Source organism: Tupaia chinensis, unplaced genomic scaffold (assembly GCF_000334495.1).
Source record: "Tupaia chinensis unplaced genomic scaffold, TupChi_1.0 Scaffold000179_1, whole genome shotgun sequence".
Taxonomy (NCBI): Eukaryota; Metazoa; Chordata; class Mammalia; order Scandentia; family Tupaiidae; genus Tupaia; species Tupaia belangeri.
In genome coordinates this window covers 1,635,361-1,650,285 of record NW_006159654.1, presented here as the reverse complement: position 1 = coordinate 1,650,285, position 14,925 = coordinate 1,635,361, and the positions used below count along the sequence as shown (strand labels likewise).

At 34.6% G+C, this 14,925-nt stretch overlaps 1 protein-coding gene across 1 annotated transcript in view; it reads right to left on the bottom strand.

Annotated features, from left to right (window-relative positions):
* Positions 1–14,925, bottom strand: part of LOC114007454 (polypeptide N-acetylgalactosaminyltransferase-like 6) — a 579,519-nt gene that overhangs the window by 23,247 nt on the left and 541,347 nt on the right. The window contains exon 4 of the mRNA XM_027771039.1: positions 4,823–4,961. Within this exon, the coding sequence (XP_027626840.1) occupies positions 4,823–4,961 (139 nt within the window). The remainder of the gene's footprint in view (positions 1–4,822; positions 4,962–14,925) is intronic.

Sequence of the window (14,925 nt, the reverse complement as noted above, 5' to 3'; positions counted from 1 at the left end):
AAAAAAAAAATGTATCCTTGTATCTTTTTGGATGAGGTCATTTAAATGCTTCTGTGAATGCATCCTAGCATTAAATAGCCAGAGTCAAAATAGTTAAATAACATCTTCCTGTTTTAGACACAATTAAAATAAATATAACTTTAAGCATGTTTATGAAATCATCAAAGAAATTGAATGCATGTTTTTCTATTAGACTCAAAACTGACTCACAAATTTTAATTATGTATTAAGAATTTAAGTTTTATAATTAAAGTGCACTCAGTCATATATTTTACATGGCATGAGTGGAAATGAAGGAAAGGAATTAGAAGAATCATCATCAGAAGGAAAACACATGACTGAATAGGTCATGTCATAGCCAAGTTGGCAAAACTGTCTCAGTTTTGATACTTAATACAGGGTAATGGATGTGAAAGTTTGCATTCTTACTTAGTGACATGGGTGTATGAAAAATCAGAATTGGGGCCGGCCTGTGGCCAGATCCTACGTAGACGAACACGCACTCCAAATCCCAGCCCTAGCAGCTTGGAAAACACACCCAGTGAGAGCTAAGTCCTGACGGGGTGGAAGGATAGAAGAGAAGGTGTTGCAGTGTGACCACCATGTATGTCTCTTTCTGGAGAGCATGTGTACCCTCTGGGTAAAAAAAAAAAAAAAAAGAAAGAAAGAAAAAATCAAAATGACAACCAAGTCCACCAATAGAATCTCATCAATAGTAAAGGTAAGTTTTTTTTTTTTTAGAGATTTTTTGTATAAGGTGCACACACTCTCGAGAGAGACAGAAAAGCAAGAAATCACCCCCACCCCCAGGGGGGAATGGCCTTGCCACAATCCCTTCTCCATTCTCCTCTCAGGATTTGGGGCATGAATGAACATGCCCCCAGCATGCGTTTTAAGTCACTGGGTCTGGGACTCAAACCACGTCAAGTATGTGAGAATCCAGTGATGTAACCATTATACCATCTCCCGGTCCCAATGAAGGTAATGCACATGTCCCTGCCTTTTTTTTTTTTTTTTTCAGTTACAGGTGAGGACTAGAATCGCACAGTTAACCACTTGGGATACAACCTCCTTAACCATCATACCATCAGCTAGTTTAATACCAAATCGTTTCCAGAGCAATTTCTCAGTTGATTCTGAAACTGTACAGTGAATAGAGTTGTGATATATTAGTCTAATATATTTAAAACACTAGAGAAAATGATCATATACTACAAAATTATTCCGTATTGTTAGAAGAGATGAAATATCACAGAGTTTTTCTCAACATCCAAAGCTTCATTTATTGTCAAAGTCATGAAGGTAAAACTATTTCTGTCTTAGGGAAAAGAAATGATAAATAAAAATAGTGTTCCTCCATATTCTCCACTGCAAAATCCTAGAGAGAAGAAAAATGAACTCTTCCCTGCTGGCAGTCTGAGACTGTGGTGTGAATTGGCTGACCATAAATCCAAAATTTCTTAGAACTCCTGTGTTTTATTATAAAAGTCACAAAAATTTTGCATTCTTTTCTGTAGATTGTGTGCTAAAGGCAAACTATGATCAATTACTTTTAGTTTAATTAAATGGATAATTATGAAACGTGTCCAATGGATTTTTTTTAACATCAAAGATTGCTTACACAGAGCTTTATCCCCTTATAGTTAAACGTACTTACATTTTGGGAAGCACAGATAAAATCGAAAGCATAGAACTTTAAACAGTGATATCCCTGTAAGTCTTTCTTTCAGGGGGTCTAACAGTACCATAGTGCTAAAACTTGATGCTCTGTGAGTCTGACCCACAGGAGAAGCTTGTCAGTTCACACCTGGGGACCTTCCTAAATATGCCTGGCATGTGCTTGCCTATGATTCTGACTGAGCTGGCAGAGGCTGGGGTGGATCGCTGTGTCATGGCACTGTTGCAGGCTCTCTCTCTCTCTCTCTCTCTTCTCTATCTTTCTCACTCACGGAACAAATAAACTTAAGAAAAAAAAATACTTTCCTTGGTTCTTGGCTTCCCAAAGGATGGACATTATTAAAAACAAAAGTAATATCAGACTTTTCTTCCAGCACTGCTGAGAATCAGATATTGAACTACACAAGACAAATTATGATTCCTGGTAGTCTCATACGTAACACTGTCCTGTCACCCATCTCTACCCCTGTTAAGGTTCTTTCTTTTTTATTTTTGACTTTCTTTTACTTTTTTGTATAATTTTACTACATGACTATTTGTCTTATTAGAAATTCAATCTCTGCGACTAACAATATAGTCACATATCATATTTTAGCTACATTTTCCCCTAAAGATTTAGAACAATCTTTCTTCATACCAGAAACTCAGGAACTCTAAAGAATGTTTCAGAATAATTTTATTTCATCTTTCCATATTATTTTCCATTATTATCTAAGAATATGTTTTTGTAAAAGGAGGCTGTTAGGCTAAACATATACTCGCTGAGAAGAATGTGAATAACAGCCTTCTGGGAACCAGCAGTTAGCATAATAGCTATGTCGCTGGATTCCCACGTAGTCGACCGCGGTTCGTGTCCTGGACCCGGTGGCTTAAAACTCACGCCGGGTGCGTGTGCGTGCGTGCCCAAGATCCCGAGAGGAGAATGGAGGAGAAGGGATTGCGGCGTGACCATCCCCCCTGGGGGGTGATTTCTCGCTTTCTGTCTCTATGTCTCTCTCTGTCTGTCTGGCGAGCGCACGCGCCCTACAGTGAAAATCTCTCCAAAAAAAAAAAAAAAAAATAACAGCCTTCTGTTGGTGCTGGTAATTTATTTTTTTGCACTTTTTTCACCTGCAATTCTTTTCTGTTGAATATAGATGAAAAGACTGGAAGTGTGGGGGTAAGGAGGAATTAGATGGATATTATTTTCTGAGCACATTTATTATGCCAATAATGCAATTTAGTGCATCTTTGATGTTGTGCAATTAGGTATTAAAATTTCTCATAACTACAAATGTTCTCTGTCAATGGGGATTACTGTAGATAATTCCAGGTAACCTGGGAGTAATTTGGCTAGCTAAAAGGCCTAGGCCAATGCATAAAGCATTTGTTTTAGGGAAAAAAATAATAATTTGTTCCTCACATTAATCCTCTGCTTAACTATATTGGGAATTATAAACGCACATAAAACCTGACCGGGGGGGGGGCAGTTTTTCTTTTATGTTTTAAAATAAATATTTAAAGACACAACATGGTAACTAGAGAATAGTCTCCCTAGCTAAAATTGACTGATTTTTTTTTTTCCCTAAAGTGTTAGTTACCATTATATTAAGAGGTTTTTTATTTACTTTACGATGCTGGTTTAATGTAGATTACTAATCCTTAATTTCACTATTTACCCTTTTTATTTTTCTCTGATTTTCTTTATCTGATTTTCCTTTCTCTGATTTTCTTTCTTCACATCATGCTTTGAAAAGGATATTGGTGTGATTGGCAGTGCATCTATGGCAGTACAGTTTGATAGATTTTTCAAACAGATGGCAGTATCACTTTCCAAATGTGATCTGTGGATTTCTGATTATGTTCTTGGCATCCCTTTGACATTGTTTATGCTATTAAGAAAACTGTATCAAATTAGGACAAAAAGTCCAATCGATGATGTTAGAAGTAGAAAGGGGAGAGCAGAGAGAAGACGGATTTTAGGTAGCTATGTGCAGGATTATTCTTGTTTCTACTCACACTATACTATTTATCTATGATTCAATAAAAACTGAACTTACTGTCAGTTGACAAACCACAAGTGGTTCAGAAAGTGACATGAAATGGCATGAGCAATCATTGCCTTTGGATTATGTATACATTTATTTTAGGCATCTTTTTATGAAAGGTGTAACAACAGTGACACTAATTGCAGCTGAGACGAAAATAAAATCCATAGAAGACATACACATGAAGACAGTTGTAATAGCATAGTAATCAGAGAAAAATGTTTGCTTCATAATTTCCTAATCCAGGTAAAGAGTATACATATTTTCCTTAAACATTTTATTTTAATAGAGATAATACAGTCAATAAAAACATGTATTGAATTTTTAGAGTTAGTAGCTATTCTTTTGGAAATTGTTTATTCCAATTATGATCAAATACATATATGTTGTGTATTTTGTTTTATTTTGTTTTGATTGCTAGAGGGTGCATGCCCTAGCCAAAGAAGTGTGTGTGTGTGTTTGTGTGTATGTGTGTAAGAGAGAGAGAAAAAAAGAGAGAGAGAAAGCATCCTATATGGGGGTGTGGTCATGTTGCAATCCCTGGAGAAGTTCTCCATTTCTCCTTCCTGTCGTGATTTTGGCAGGCACACATACATGAGCCTGGCATGTTTTTCAGGCATTGAGGACTGGAAATCAAGCTGCATGGTGAGCCATAAAGATGTGATGCTCTTAACCACTAGACCACAGGGCCAGCCCTAAATTAAACACATTTAAGCTTATAAAATATGAAAGTTTTTAAAATCTAAACAATTAAGGCAAAATATTTGGTTACATATATTTCAGCAATACACATTAAAAGTAGTACACAGGTGCGAAATAGTGGCATAGTACTTAAGGTTCTGGACTCCCATATGGCTGACTGTGGTTTGAGTCCTGAACCTGGCAGCTTGAAGCTCACTCTTGGCATATATGTGTTCATCCCCAAAATCCTAGGAGGAGAATGGAGGAGAAGGGATTCTGGCATGACCATCCCCTCAGGGGTGATTTCTCACTTTCTCTATCTCTGTCTCTACAGCAACTATACATGCTCTACAGGAAAAATAAATTAATACACATGCATTCAAAGAAACAAAAAAACTAAAAGCACCACCCTGCACACCCAACCAGGTGATACTCACTTAGCATGGCGAATATCTGGCAGGGACCTCTCTAGAGCAATATTGTTGCTGACGAAAATATTGAAACCATTTTCTCTGTATGCTGAGTCATCATGGTCCTCTTCAGTAAGGGGATACGGCTTCCCATGCTCACCTTTCCCTAGGAAGAGAAATCAAAATGGGATTATCTTCTATAAAAGCCATGTCATTTGCAGAAGAGATATGAGGACTTAAATGTGTGTGTTTGCTTTGGTCTCCTATTGTTGTGCTCCACACAAGCCACTAACAGTAAAAAAATTTTTTATTTTAATTGGGACCAGCAGTTAGCGTAATGGCTATGTCGCTGGACTCGTACGTAGTTGACCGTGGTTCGCGTCCCGGACCCGGTGGCTTAAACTCACGTCGGGCACATGTACGTGCACGCCCAAGATCCCGAGAGGAGAATGGAGGAGAAGGGATTGTGGCGTAACCATCCCCTCTGGGGGGTAATTTCTCGCTTTCTATCTCTCTGTTTCTCTCTGTCTGTCTGGCGAGCACACGCGCCTTATGGCAAAAACCTCTCCAAAAAAAAAAAAGGTTTTTTTTTATTTAGAAAGCCGAAATAAATTCATAAAAATAAAACAACACAGAAGCAGAAAGCCTAATCACACCTTTAAGATAATACCACTGTAAAGATTTCCAGTGCATGTTTCTTCACATGTATATGCAGATTCCAATTCACATACTGTGGTATAATTTGATTTTTTTCCAAAAAACTTGCATATCTTCACATTTATTTATGTAGTTATTATTATACCATATTCCAATTTACACCAATCTATTGAAGCTATACTTTGAAAGATATTTCTAACTTTCTCTAATTTCTTATCATGATAAACTATATTGAAGTGAACATCTTTGCTTATATTTTGCCAGATATGTATTCTTTAAAGAGGAAGCATAAATTCATAGGAATAGAACTGATGAAACACCTTTAAAGTGAGTATGATAAGTTTCATATATATTCAGAAACATTGGATATTACCAAATTCCTTGGTAAATATATATATACATTACTCATACATTAATTTGTCTTTTCTTGATTTCTAAGAGTAATGGTGTGTGGTGTGTGTGTGTATATACATAATATATACATAAGCATTGTATAGATATATATGTGTGTGTGTATATATACACACATATATATACATATATGTGTGTATATATATATATATGTGTATATATATGTGTGTGTATATATATATATATATATATAATATTTAGTATATTTAGTTTGGCTATAGCATGCATACAAAGAGAGAGAGAGTAGAGAAATCACTCTACAGGAGGGATGACTATAACATAATCCCTTCTCCTCCATTCTCCTCTTCGGATTTTGGGCACACATGCACACACACTTGGAATGATTTTCAAGCCACTGGGTTGAGGACTTGAACTGTAAAGTTGGTCATGTAGGATCCAGTCACCTTAATATCCACATCACCTGCTCGACCCTATTCTGCTCACCCCTGTTTCTTACACTTTTATGATTTATACTTTATACATCATGAAATTATAGTTCAGGAGTTTAAAAATCTATATATTTACTAAATGTTGTTAACTGCAAATGTTGCAAATATTTTCTATGTTTGCATCATGGACTGTAATAACTTTTTCAATACAGATGATATTTTTTCTTTCATAGATTCTCATTTATGTACTATAATGAGAAAGTTCTTCCCTACTCCAATAGTATTTTTAATACATTCTTGAATTTAAGTTTTACAGCATTTTATTTTTGTTTTACCCACTAAAGTTTTAAACCACTTGAAATTTTTTCCAGTGTGAGAACTGAATTAAGAGTTATACTCTCCCCCTCCAAAATGGTCAGGTCATTGTAGAAATGTTTACTGAATAATTTGCCTTTTTCTTCCTTGACTTAAAACACCACATACAAAATTCTTTTACATTTATGTTTTTTTAGGAATTTCCATCACATTCCATCATTATGTAAACTCTAATTGGAAATTGTAATGTTAATGCATTTTAATATTTTGGCAAAAGCCATTTTTTACTCACCATCTTTTTGTAATTTACATTTAATCATCGTATGTTTTTATGGCATATGATTTAGTTCTAAAAGCATAAATGGATTGCATGTAAAGCGCATCAAAGATATTATTGTACATGATAATGTTCCAGTTTTGATTCTGTTAAATGTTTTTCTCAGACTAATATTGTATGTTTATTTTTCTATAGGAACTATTTAATAAAATGGCCTATCTGAATTTCAGTTTTGACATAATATTAAATTAACTGGTTCATTCTTAGAAAATTTGACATTTTTATGTAATAATTATTTTTCTTAGATTTTTTCCTCTTGAACCTCAGTAGATTGATACAATTTGCTTTATTTTAGTCCTACATATTTTTTGGGTGAATTTATCTAGTTATGTATTTTTCTTCATTACATTATGTGTAATGTCCTTTATTCCATGAAATTTTTCTACATGATGTGGACTAAAGCTTTTGATTTTTATACTTATTTGTTAATCACCTTACCAAAGTCACTATGTTTAATTTAAAAAACAATATTTAGTGTTTATTGCCTCTGCTTCTCCACATGACTAACATTATAAAAGTCTTATCTAATTCTAACACTAACAATAAATAACATTAGTGTCAACAGCCACTTACTCTGTAGTATTAACTTTGATGTAATTTTTGCTAAGTTTCCCAAATTTAAGCTAAGTATTAGATATATACCTGTAAGTGTGTACAAATGTGTTTATAACTAAACATGGTAAAGAGTTCTGAGGCCATCATATAGCATAGTGTTTACATCACTGGAATCCTACATAGCCAACTACAGTTCAAGTCCTGGACCTGGTTGCTTGAAACTCACACAAAGTGCATGTGCACGCATGCCCAAGATCCGGGGAAGAAATGGGAGGGGAAGGGATTGCGGTGTGGCCATCCCGCCTGGAGGGTGATTTCTCACTTTCTCTCTTACTGTATCTGTGTTTCTCTCTCTTCCCAGAGAGCACACACTGTAAGGCAAAACTCTACTAAAAGAAAAAAAAGTTATTTTAATGCTATTTGACAAAAGCTGTTTTTCATTGATAGAAATTACAGTTTATAAAATGCTTTCACAAAATATTTTAATATTTTTATATTTTCCACCTATTAATGTTAACATTTATTTTGCAATAATGATGTGCTTTTAATCACTGGGATTCAATTTCTTGTCAGCAAATGTAGTTCCTGTATCAATGATCTCATTTTTAAGAAAGAAGAGAGAGAGAGAAATAATTTTCTTTTCTAACTTCTTTCTTGTGCCCTGTTGACATTAACTTCAATAGAGCTGACAGCCAAGATTAAACATCTAGAAACTGATAAAAAAAAATTATATGCCAAGAAAGCAGACTAAAAATCTCCAATTTTAGGAGAAGAAAAACATTTTTAAGAATTTCACTTTTGGTCTCAAAAAACAAAAACAAACTACATCTTGCCTGTATCCCTGTTTGACTTGTTAGGAAAAAATGCCACTCACTGTTTTCCAGCCTAAAAGAAAACAAGTGACAGAAATTTTACTCATACAATAGCTAATTATTCAAAATCCACAGTGTACTAAGTACTGCTTTATGTCATTTTATATACATTTTTGACTCAACACAGCTACATGTGAAAGAACATTTTTCTACCCAAGTTACATACAAGTAAAAAAACCCTTGAGACTAATATTTTCACAAATAGCAATTAGCCATGAACTTGACGAAACATTCAAAAGACTTAAGTCTCTCTCCCATAAATGACCAAAGTAGCAACAACAGGTCTACTGACCTAATATAGTACCTAGTAACTAACTAGATTTATAAGTTATTCCATAAATCCTACTTAATACTAAAACTATAGTACAAAGTACTCTTTGCTTTCTTAAATAATTTTTTTAATTAATATGCTCTAAGTGAGGTTTTTTCAATAATTTTTGTATGAATATTTTTAATGCTGAGCTTTTAGATTCAACTACTTTTATGACTACAAATATAAAAATTTCAAGCTACATAGTCATAGAAACACCTGTCAATCAAAGGGGAATTAATTTTCTTTGTACAACAATTTCGTGCTCAGATTGATAAATCTCCTGAGACAAGGCTTTTCAAATGGGGGAGTCATTCTTTCAAGTTATAAAACTAAAGTTGTGAGTAACCAATTATGGCATACTAGAAATTTCTTCATTGCAGTTGTAAGAACAGGTTTTAAAATTTTATGTTCTTATGCACAGAGACAGCAGTTTTTACTGCAAATGCTACCAAAGCATCTTAAGTTTTAATACATACAACATCTCAGGGTCTGTAACATCTCATGTGGCTGGAAATGTCTTGTATAAAGAATAAAACAAAGTAAAGCCAGAAAACTTTCAGCAACAACAAAAAAGTATATGTTGAAAGTAAAATATTCAAAAGTTTTACAGTGGTTATTAGTCTATAGATCTATTTTAACACTTTTAAACATGTTAACTTACTGTTATCAATTGTAAAATCAAACCAGAGATTTTCACTGCGTGCTGTTTTTGTTTTTTAAGGTTTAGTACTTCCATGAATGAGAGAGAAAATACATCCCTAATAGACTCTTAAGATCACAACACAACCCTGACCTCCAGCCAGCTCTAGTCTTGGGCAGGTGCAAGCCTGGTGAACTCTTGGCAGTCTCTGCATTTGAAATGGGAACCTTCCTGTGCAGGATGGCTTCATAGACCATTTTATTTTATCTCTGTGTTATTGTGACTCACAAAGTACTTTCTTTAAATATGAGAAAGAATATAACCATCTATTTTTAAATGGTATGAGAGGCATAAGTGAGCTATTTTATTTTATTTTTATGTATTTATTTAGATTCTGCCATAGGACACCTACACTTACCAGAGAGAGGCAATGAGAGGCAATGAGAAGAAAGAAATCACCCCATAGGGGAAATGACCACACTATACTCCCTTCTCCACCATTCTCTTCTTGGGATTCTGGGCATACATGTATTTATGCCCAGCATTACTTTCAAGACACCAGTTTCAGGACTCAAACCATGGTTGACCATTGCCTTAATCACTAAGTTATCTGTTAGCCCTAAGTGGAGTATTTTAAATAATCAAAACATAAAAATGAAATGCTTTATATAAATTTGCATTAAGCAGAAAAACTGCTGAGGTTTCTAAATATGTCTTTAATGCTATGTATATTCAAGGCTGTTAGTAGATAGTTAACATGGAATTTATGTTAATTTTTTCATAGCACACCTGATATTTATTCCAACTAAAATGATATTTTATTTAGTATGACAGTCTTGTAGATTGGTATGACTATCAATTTTTGATAGGTTTATTGATTGTCTACTATGCACCACTGACTAGGGAAATTGAAAATGTGTATAGTATGACCCCCAGCCTGAAAAAGCTAGAAATCGACTATGATTAGGAAGAAATAGGGCAAACTTAGCAAATAGCTATTGTGAGAAGGAAACATGTCATTTGTGGAATTGAAAGAACAGAACCAAAAACTTTAGAAAAGTTTCCAAATTGCGACGAATGGAGGAACTTAATATGGACTAGAAACTGCAACTAGAAAATGTGTTATTTCAGCTCAAATTTAAGGGATAGTAGGAGAACAAAACCGTTTTAAAAGGTTGAAAGGTTATATAGGCTAGAGAGATTTACATAAGAAGAAACTGGAGTGAACTAATTTATACAGACAAGAATTTTGAAATATGCTTTTGAAAAAAATTAATAAATTCATCTAAGTAGATGGAGACCTCATGAGATAAAGGATTAAGAGATACAGTAGATTTGTATCAAAGGGAACAAAATCTAGTGACACTAAGGCATTTGAGCGATTTCTTACAAGGATCTAGAGGGCATGACTAACGAAGAAATCAAGGTCTTAACTCTTCATCTGAGAGGAGGGTTCCTGAGGATAAGCAGTTAGAACACTGAAGAATTTATAGAGTTAGACCTCGGTTCAAATACGGTTTTCTTAGAGAGTTCTTCCATAATCAACACAACTGAAACCAGCAGCCTCAGCACTTCATTACCTCTCTACTTCCCAAACATGCTTTATTTTACCATGTATTACAAACTCTCCTAAACTTCTGCGTTTACTATCTAATATCTAATGTTATCTAATATCTTCCCATTAAAGTATGTTTCCTGAAAGCAGGAACTCTCTGCTGTTCAATATTGTGTCCTCAACACCTAGAAGAGACTACCACAGAGCAGGTACTCACAAGTCCTCTCATAGGACTGGTTTACAAATAATGAGCTGCCAAGGATTTGGGCTTATTATCCAATAGGGAAAAAAAGAGGAAGAAAGAGAGAGATCCATTTATTTATTCAAGGGTACATATCAAGCATCTGCTCTGAGAGGGGATGGAAATTAAATGATGAATATTACAATTTACCTTGAACATCAAGTTTAAGAGAGAAAAATAAAACAGATCATTGTGATTTAAATACAAATGTAGGAGCTCCTACACTTGATTTAAATACAAGTGTAGGAGACCAACCCGTGTGGGTAGAAGGTAGTTTCACATCCAGAGACCTCCCTGAGCACACTGGACATTGAGTGCTCATAATCCAAGCCTGCCAGAGACTGAGGATAGATGGTGGCTTCAAGAGCCCATTGGGGATGATATCTTCCTCTCTCCCTCCCATTCTCTCTCTCTTTGACTCTCTCTCTTTCTCTTCCTCTCTCAGTCTCTCTCTCTTTGACTCTTTCTCATATGGAAAAGAATAAAGTTAGAAAAAATCCAAGAGTAGTAATCTATAAATTTACTGAAAGCTGTGAATGTGTCTTTAATTCTTGAGGTCAGGAGTCAGTATAGTGGTTATCACATGGTTTGTTCTCCAAAGTACTTGTGAAATGACTATTCTTTATATAATAAGGATAAAGAATGTATCTCAACCAGATGGGGCAATTAAGCAAAACTATTGATAGATGAAAGTATCAAGTAGGCAGGGAGAAAAGAAGTGTCACAGGCATGGCAGAGAGAGGACAGCATATGGAATGGTTATAAATTTTCACTATGTGCTGCACTGTAGTGTTGGTTCAGATTCCTTGATCTGCCTGAAGCACATAAGATGGATACATGGGGATCTCAAGATCTTGAGGAACTACCAAACTGGGCAAAGGAGATCATGCCATGAAGAAACCCTATCAAGGGTGCTTCTGTTTCTTTCTCTTGTTATTTCACACATACAATCTCTATCATAAAAAAGATTTATCAAATGTACAAAATACGCACTTTAAATATTTGCAGTTTGGGGACCACATGGCAAAATGTTTGCATTGCCCAGTCAAGCACAGTTTGATTCTCAGACCAGTGTCTTAAAACTTAAGCCAGGCATGTGTATCCAAGATCCAGAGAGTAGAATGGAGGAGAAGGGATTATAGTGTGGCCATTCCCCTAGAGGGTGATTTTTCACTTTCTGTCTCTCTATCTTTCTCTATCTCTCCAGTGAGCACAAGCACTCTATAGCAAAACCCCTCTCTAATAAATAAATAGACAAATGAATAATTTGAAAACTCTAAAACTTAAAAGTTTATTTTATGCCAATGATGCCTCACTGTGGCTGTTTTCAAAAAACCTGAAGGAGGGTTCTAGATAAGTCCTCTACCTAGAGGTTTCAAAGTCTGTGAGCTGGTCTAAAACTAAGTATATCATGGAAATGGAAATGGATATTGTATCAGGTCATCCAAGACAGCATCCCAAGAGTCCCCTAGGTAACCCTAAAGTGGCTAGGGGCTAACCAGGATACTATAAAACTTTTTCTATAACAAAAACTAAAATGAAAAGGCAAATAAGTAATAATTTGGGCCCATTTAAGCTTATCCAAAATGACAGTAAAATAGAAAGACAAATTAATTAGGAGACTGGTAACCTGATTAGAATTTTTAGTAATGTTTTTGCAATTAGTTGAATATTATTCCCTTTACTTACAAATTTAATATATTATACTCATTTTATGGTGTCCCTTGGAGAAATAAAATTTAAGATCTATGCCTATATTTTTTCTGTCATTCTGCTTTTTTAAAGAAAAAATATATATGTATCTAAAATAAAGGAAAATAAAAGAATTCAAGAGGAGAAATATGATAGTATTTATTCTCACATCAGAGTGGCAAAACTTCTTGCTGCCATAAGAGTCAACTACTTAACCCTCAAGTACTGATTAACCTCCTAGAGCACATAGCTGTATATTATGCTTACAGAACAAATAGAGTATTAATAATTGGTAAGCTTTTTTTAAACTTATAATCTAAAGATGAAAGGCATTCCAGGTGGCACCAGTTTTTTACAATATAAAAATTTTTGAAAATAAGCTTTAAAATTATTACCATCACCATCTATTTGTAATTTATAGCACAATCCAGAACATTAAAGAATCTAATACACTGCCCTCTAAGAGTTTGCCATTTGAGGTATAAATGAGTAGTTAATAACATCTATTGTGTTTGAGTTCCATAAGGTCACTGAACTAAAACAAAACCCCAAAGTATTTGTAGTTTCAGTTCCTGCCAAAGGCAGCTTTTCTAAGACACACACACACACACACACACACCACAAACCTACAGTTAAGGATTAACCTCTACAGTCAAATAATAGTAACGGAAAGTGTCCCTTCAAGTACTAAAGATTAGTACTTCAGATAAGAGATCACAGTAGAATTTAAAACTTGAAAAATAGGACCATAATTTTAAGATTAAGAAGAAATTTTCTTTGAGATTGAAGGACTGGTCAGAGGTTCAGAATTGGAGCCCTCCTAACAAGGCACTATTTCTTTGAGAAGTGAACATACAACATCTCAGAATTTTTCTCTTAACTTAGGTATACATTTAGGAAGAGACAAGTGCACTGCCTTGAAAAAAAAGGGGTTTCTTGTGGTAAATAAATAATGGTATAAAATTATTTGAAAGGGTTCAGTATTGTCAGAAAGAACAGAATAACACATGCAAGTATATTTCTCAAGACTCATTGTTTTTTCAACAATTTGAGAACCCTAGAGATCTGGAGCCAAACTCACTTTATCCAAGTAAGACTACCTCTCTATTATACTTCTTTTCTATGATGTGGGAATATTTGATACATTTAGTTTTCATTGAGCAGATATTTAGTGGACTACAGTAATGTGTCACACTGACCTTGGGCATAGTTGACAGAAAAAAAAAAAAAAAAAAAGAGCAAGATACAGACATGTTCAAAAACACGTTCCTGGTCCTTGAGGATTTTGTAGACAACTGGAGACAGATGCTTAACTAAATAGAGTAGGAAAAACTTCCCTGTTCCAGACAGTATCAGAGAAAGCTGTACAGGGAGGTGTAGAGAGCCTTGGAGAAAAGATTTCCAGGAGTTAGTTATAGGCAAGAGTGGAAAGCGTAACAAAGACAGTAGCATGTATAAAACCTCGGAAAGCAGAAAGAACATCAACGGCACTTCCTGACATGGAATAGTTACTTAGGAACATCATTTGGGGGGTTGGCATAGGAAGGTGGAAACAGGATATCGCGATAATTTTAGATCAGGGACAGAATTTAGAGGACTTTGAACACAGTCTAAGAAGTTTAATTCATAATTATCGGCAAAGAGAGATATCATGGACTTTTAAACGGAGGGATGGGATGATCAAATGTAGGTTTTTGACATGACACTTAAATTAGGTAGTTTTTGTTCATTTCTTTCCTTTGTTTACTTGATTTTTTTTTTCTATTGAGTGCATGCAAAAAATTTTTCACTGTGGTTTGATATGGTTAGTTTGTGATTTTTTTATAAAGTGGGGAAGGGTTTGATATGGTTAGTTTGTGATTTTTTTATAGTCGGGCAGTAAGAGTCATGGTGAGAAATGTGAATTATTGGATTGGAATTATTCTGGAAGTAGTAAAAGTCCTAAGTAGAGTGAAGTATAGTAAGTTAATACTCCATACTCAGACCTCTGGGATAGTGGCTAAAGATAACACAAAAATATTTAGCACAAAACCTAACCATAGGAAAAAATAATAATAAAAATTGTCTATGTAACAAAAAGGCAGATGAAGGATGAATTAAGGATTCTATAATGAATGAAACATACAGAACTCAGCTAAACAAAAATGAAATAG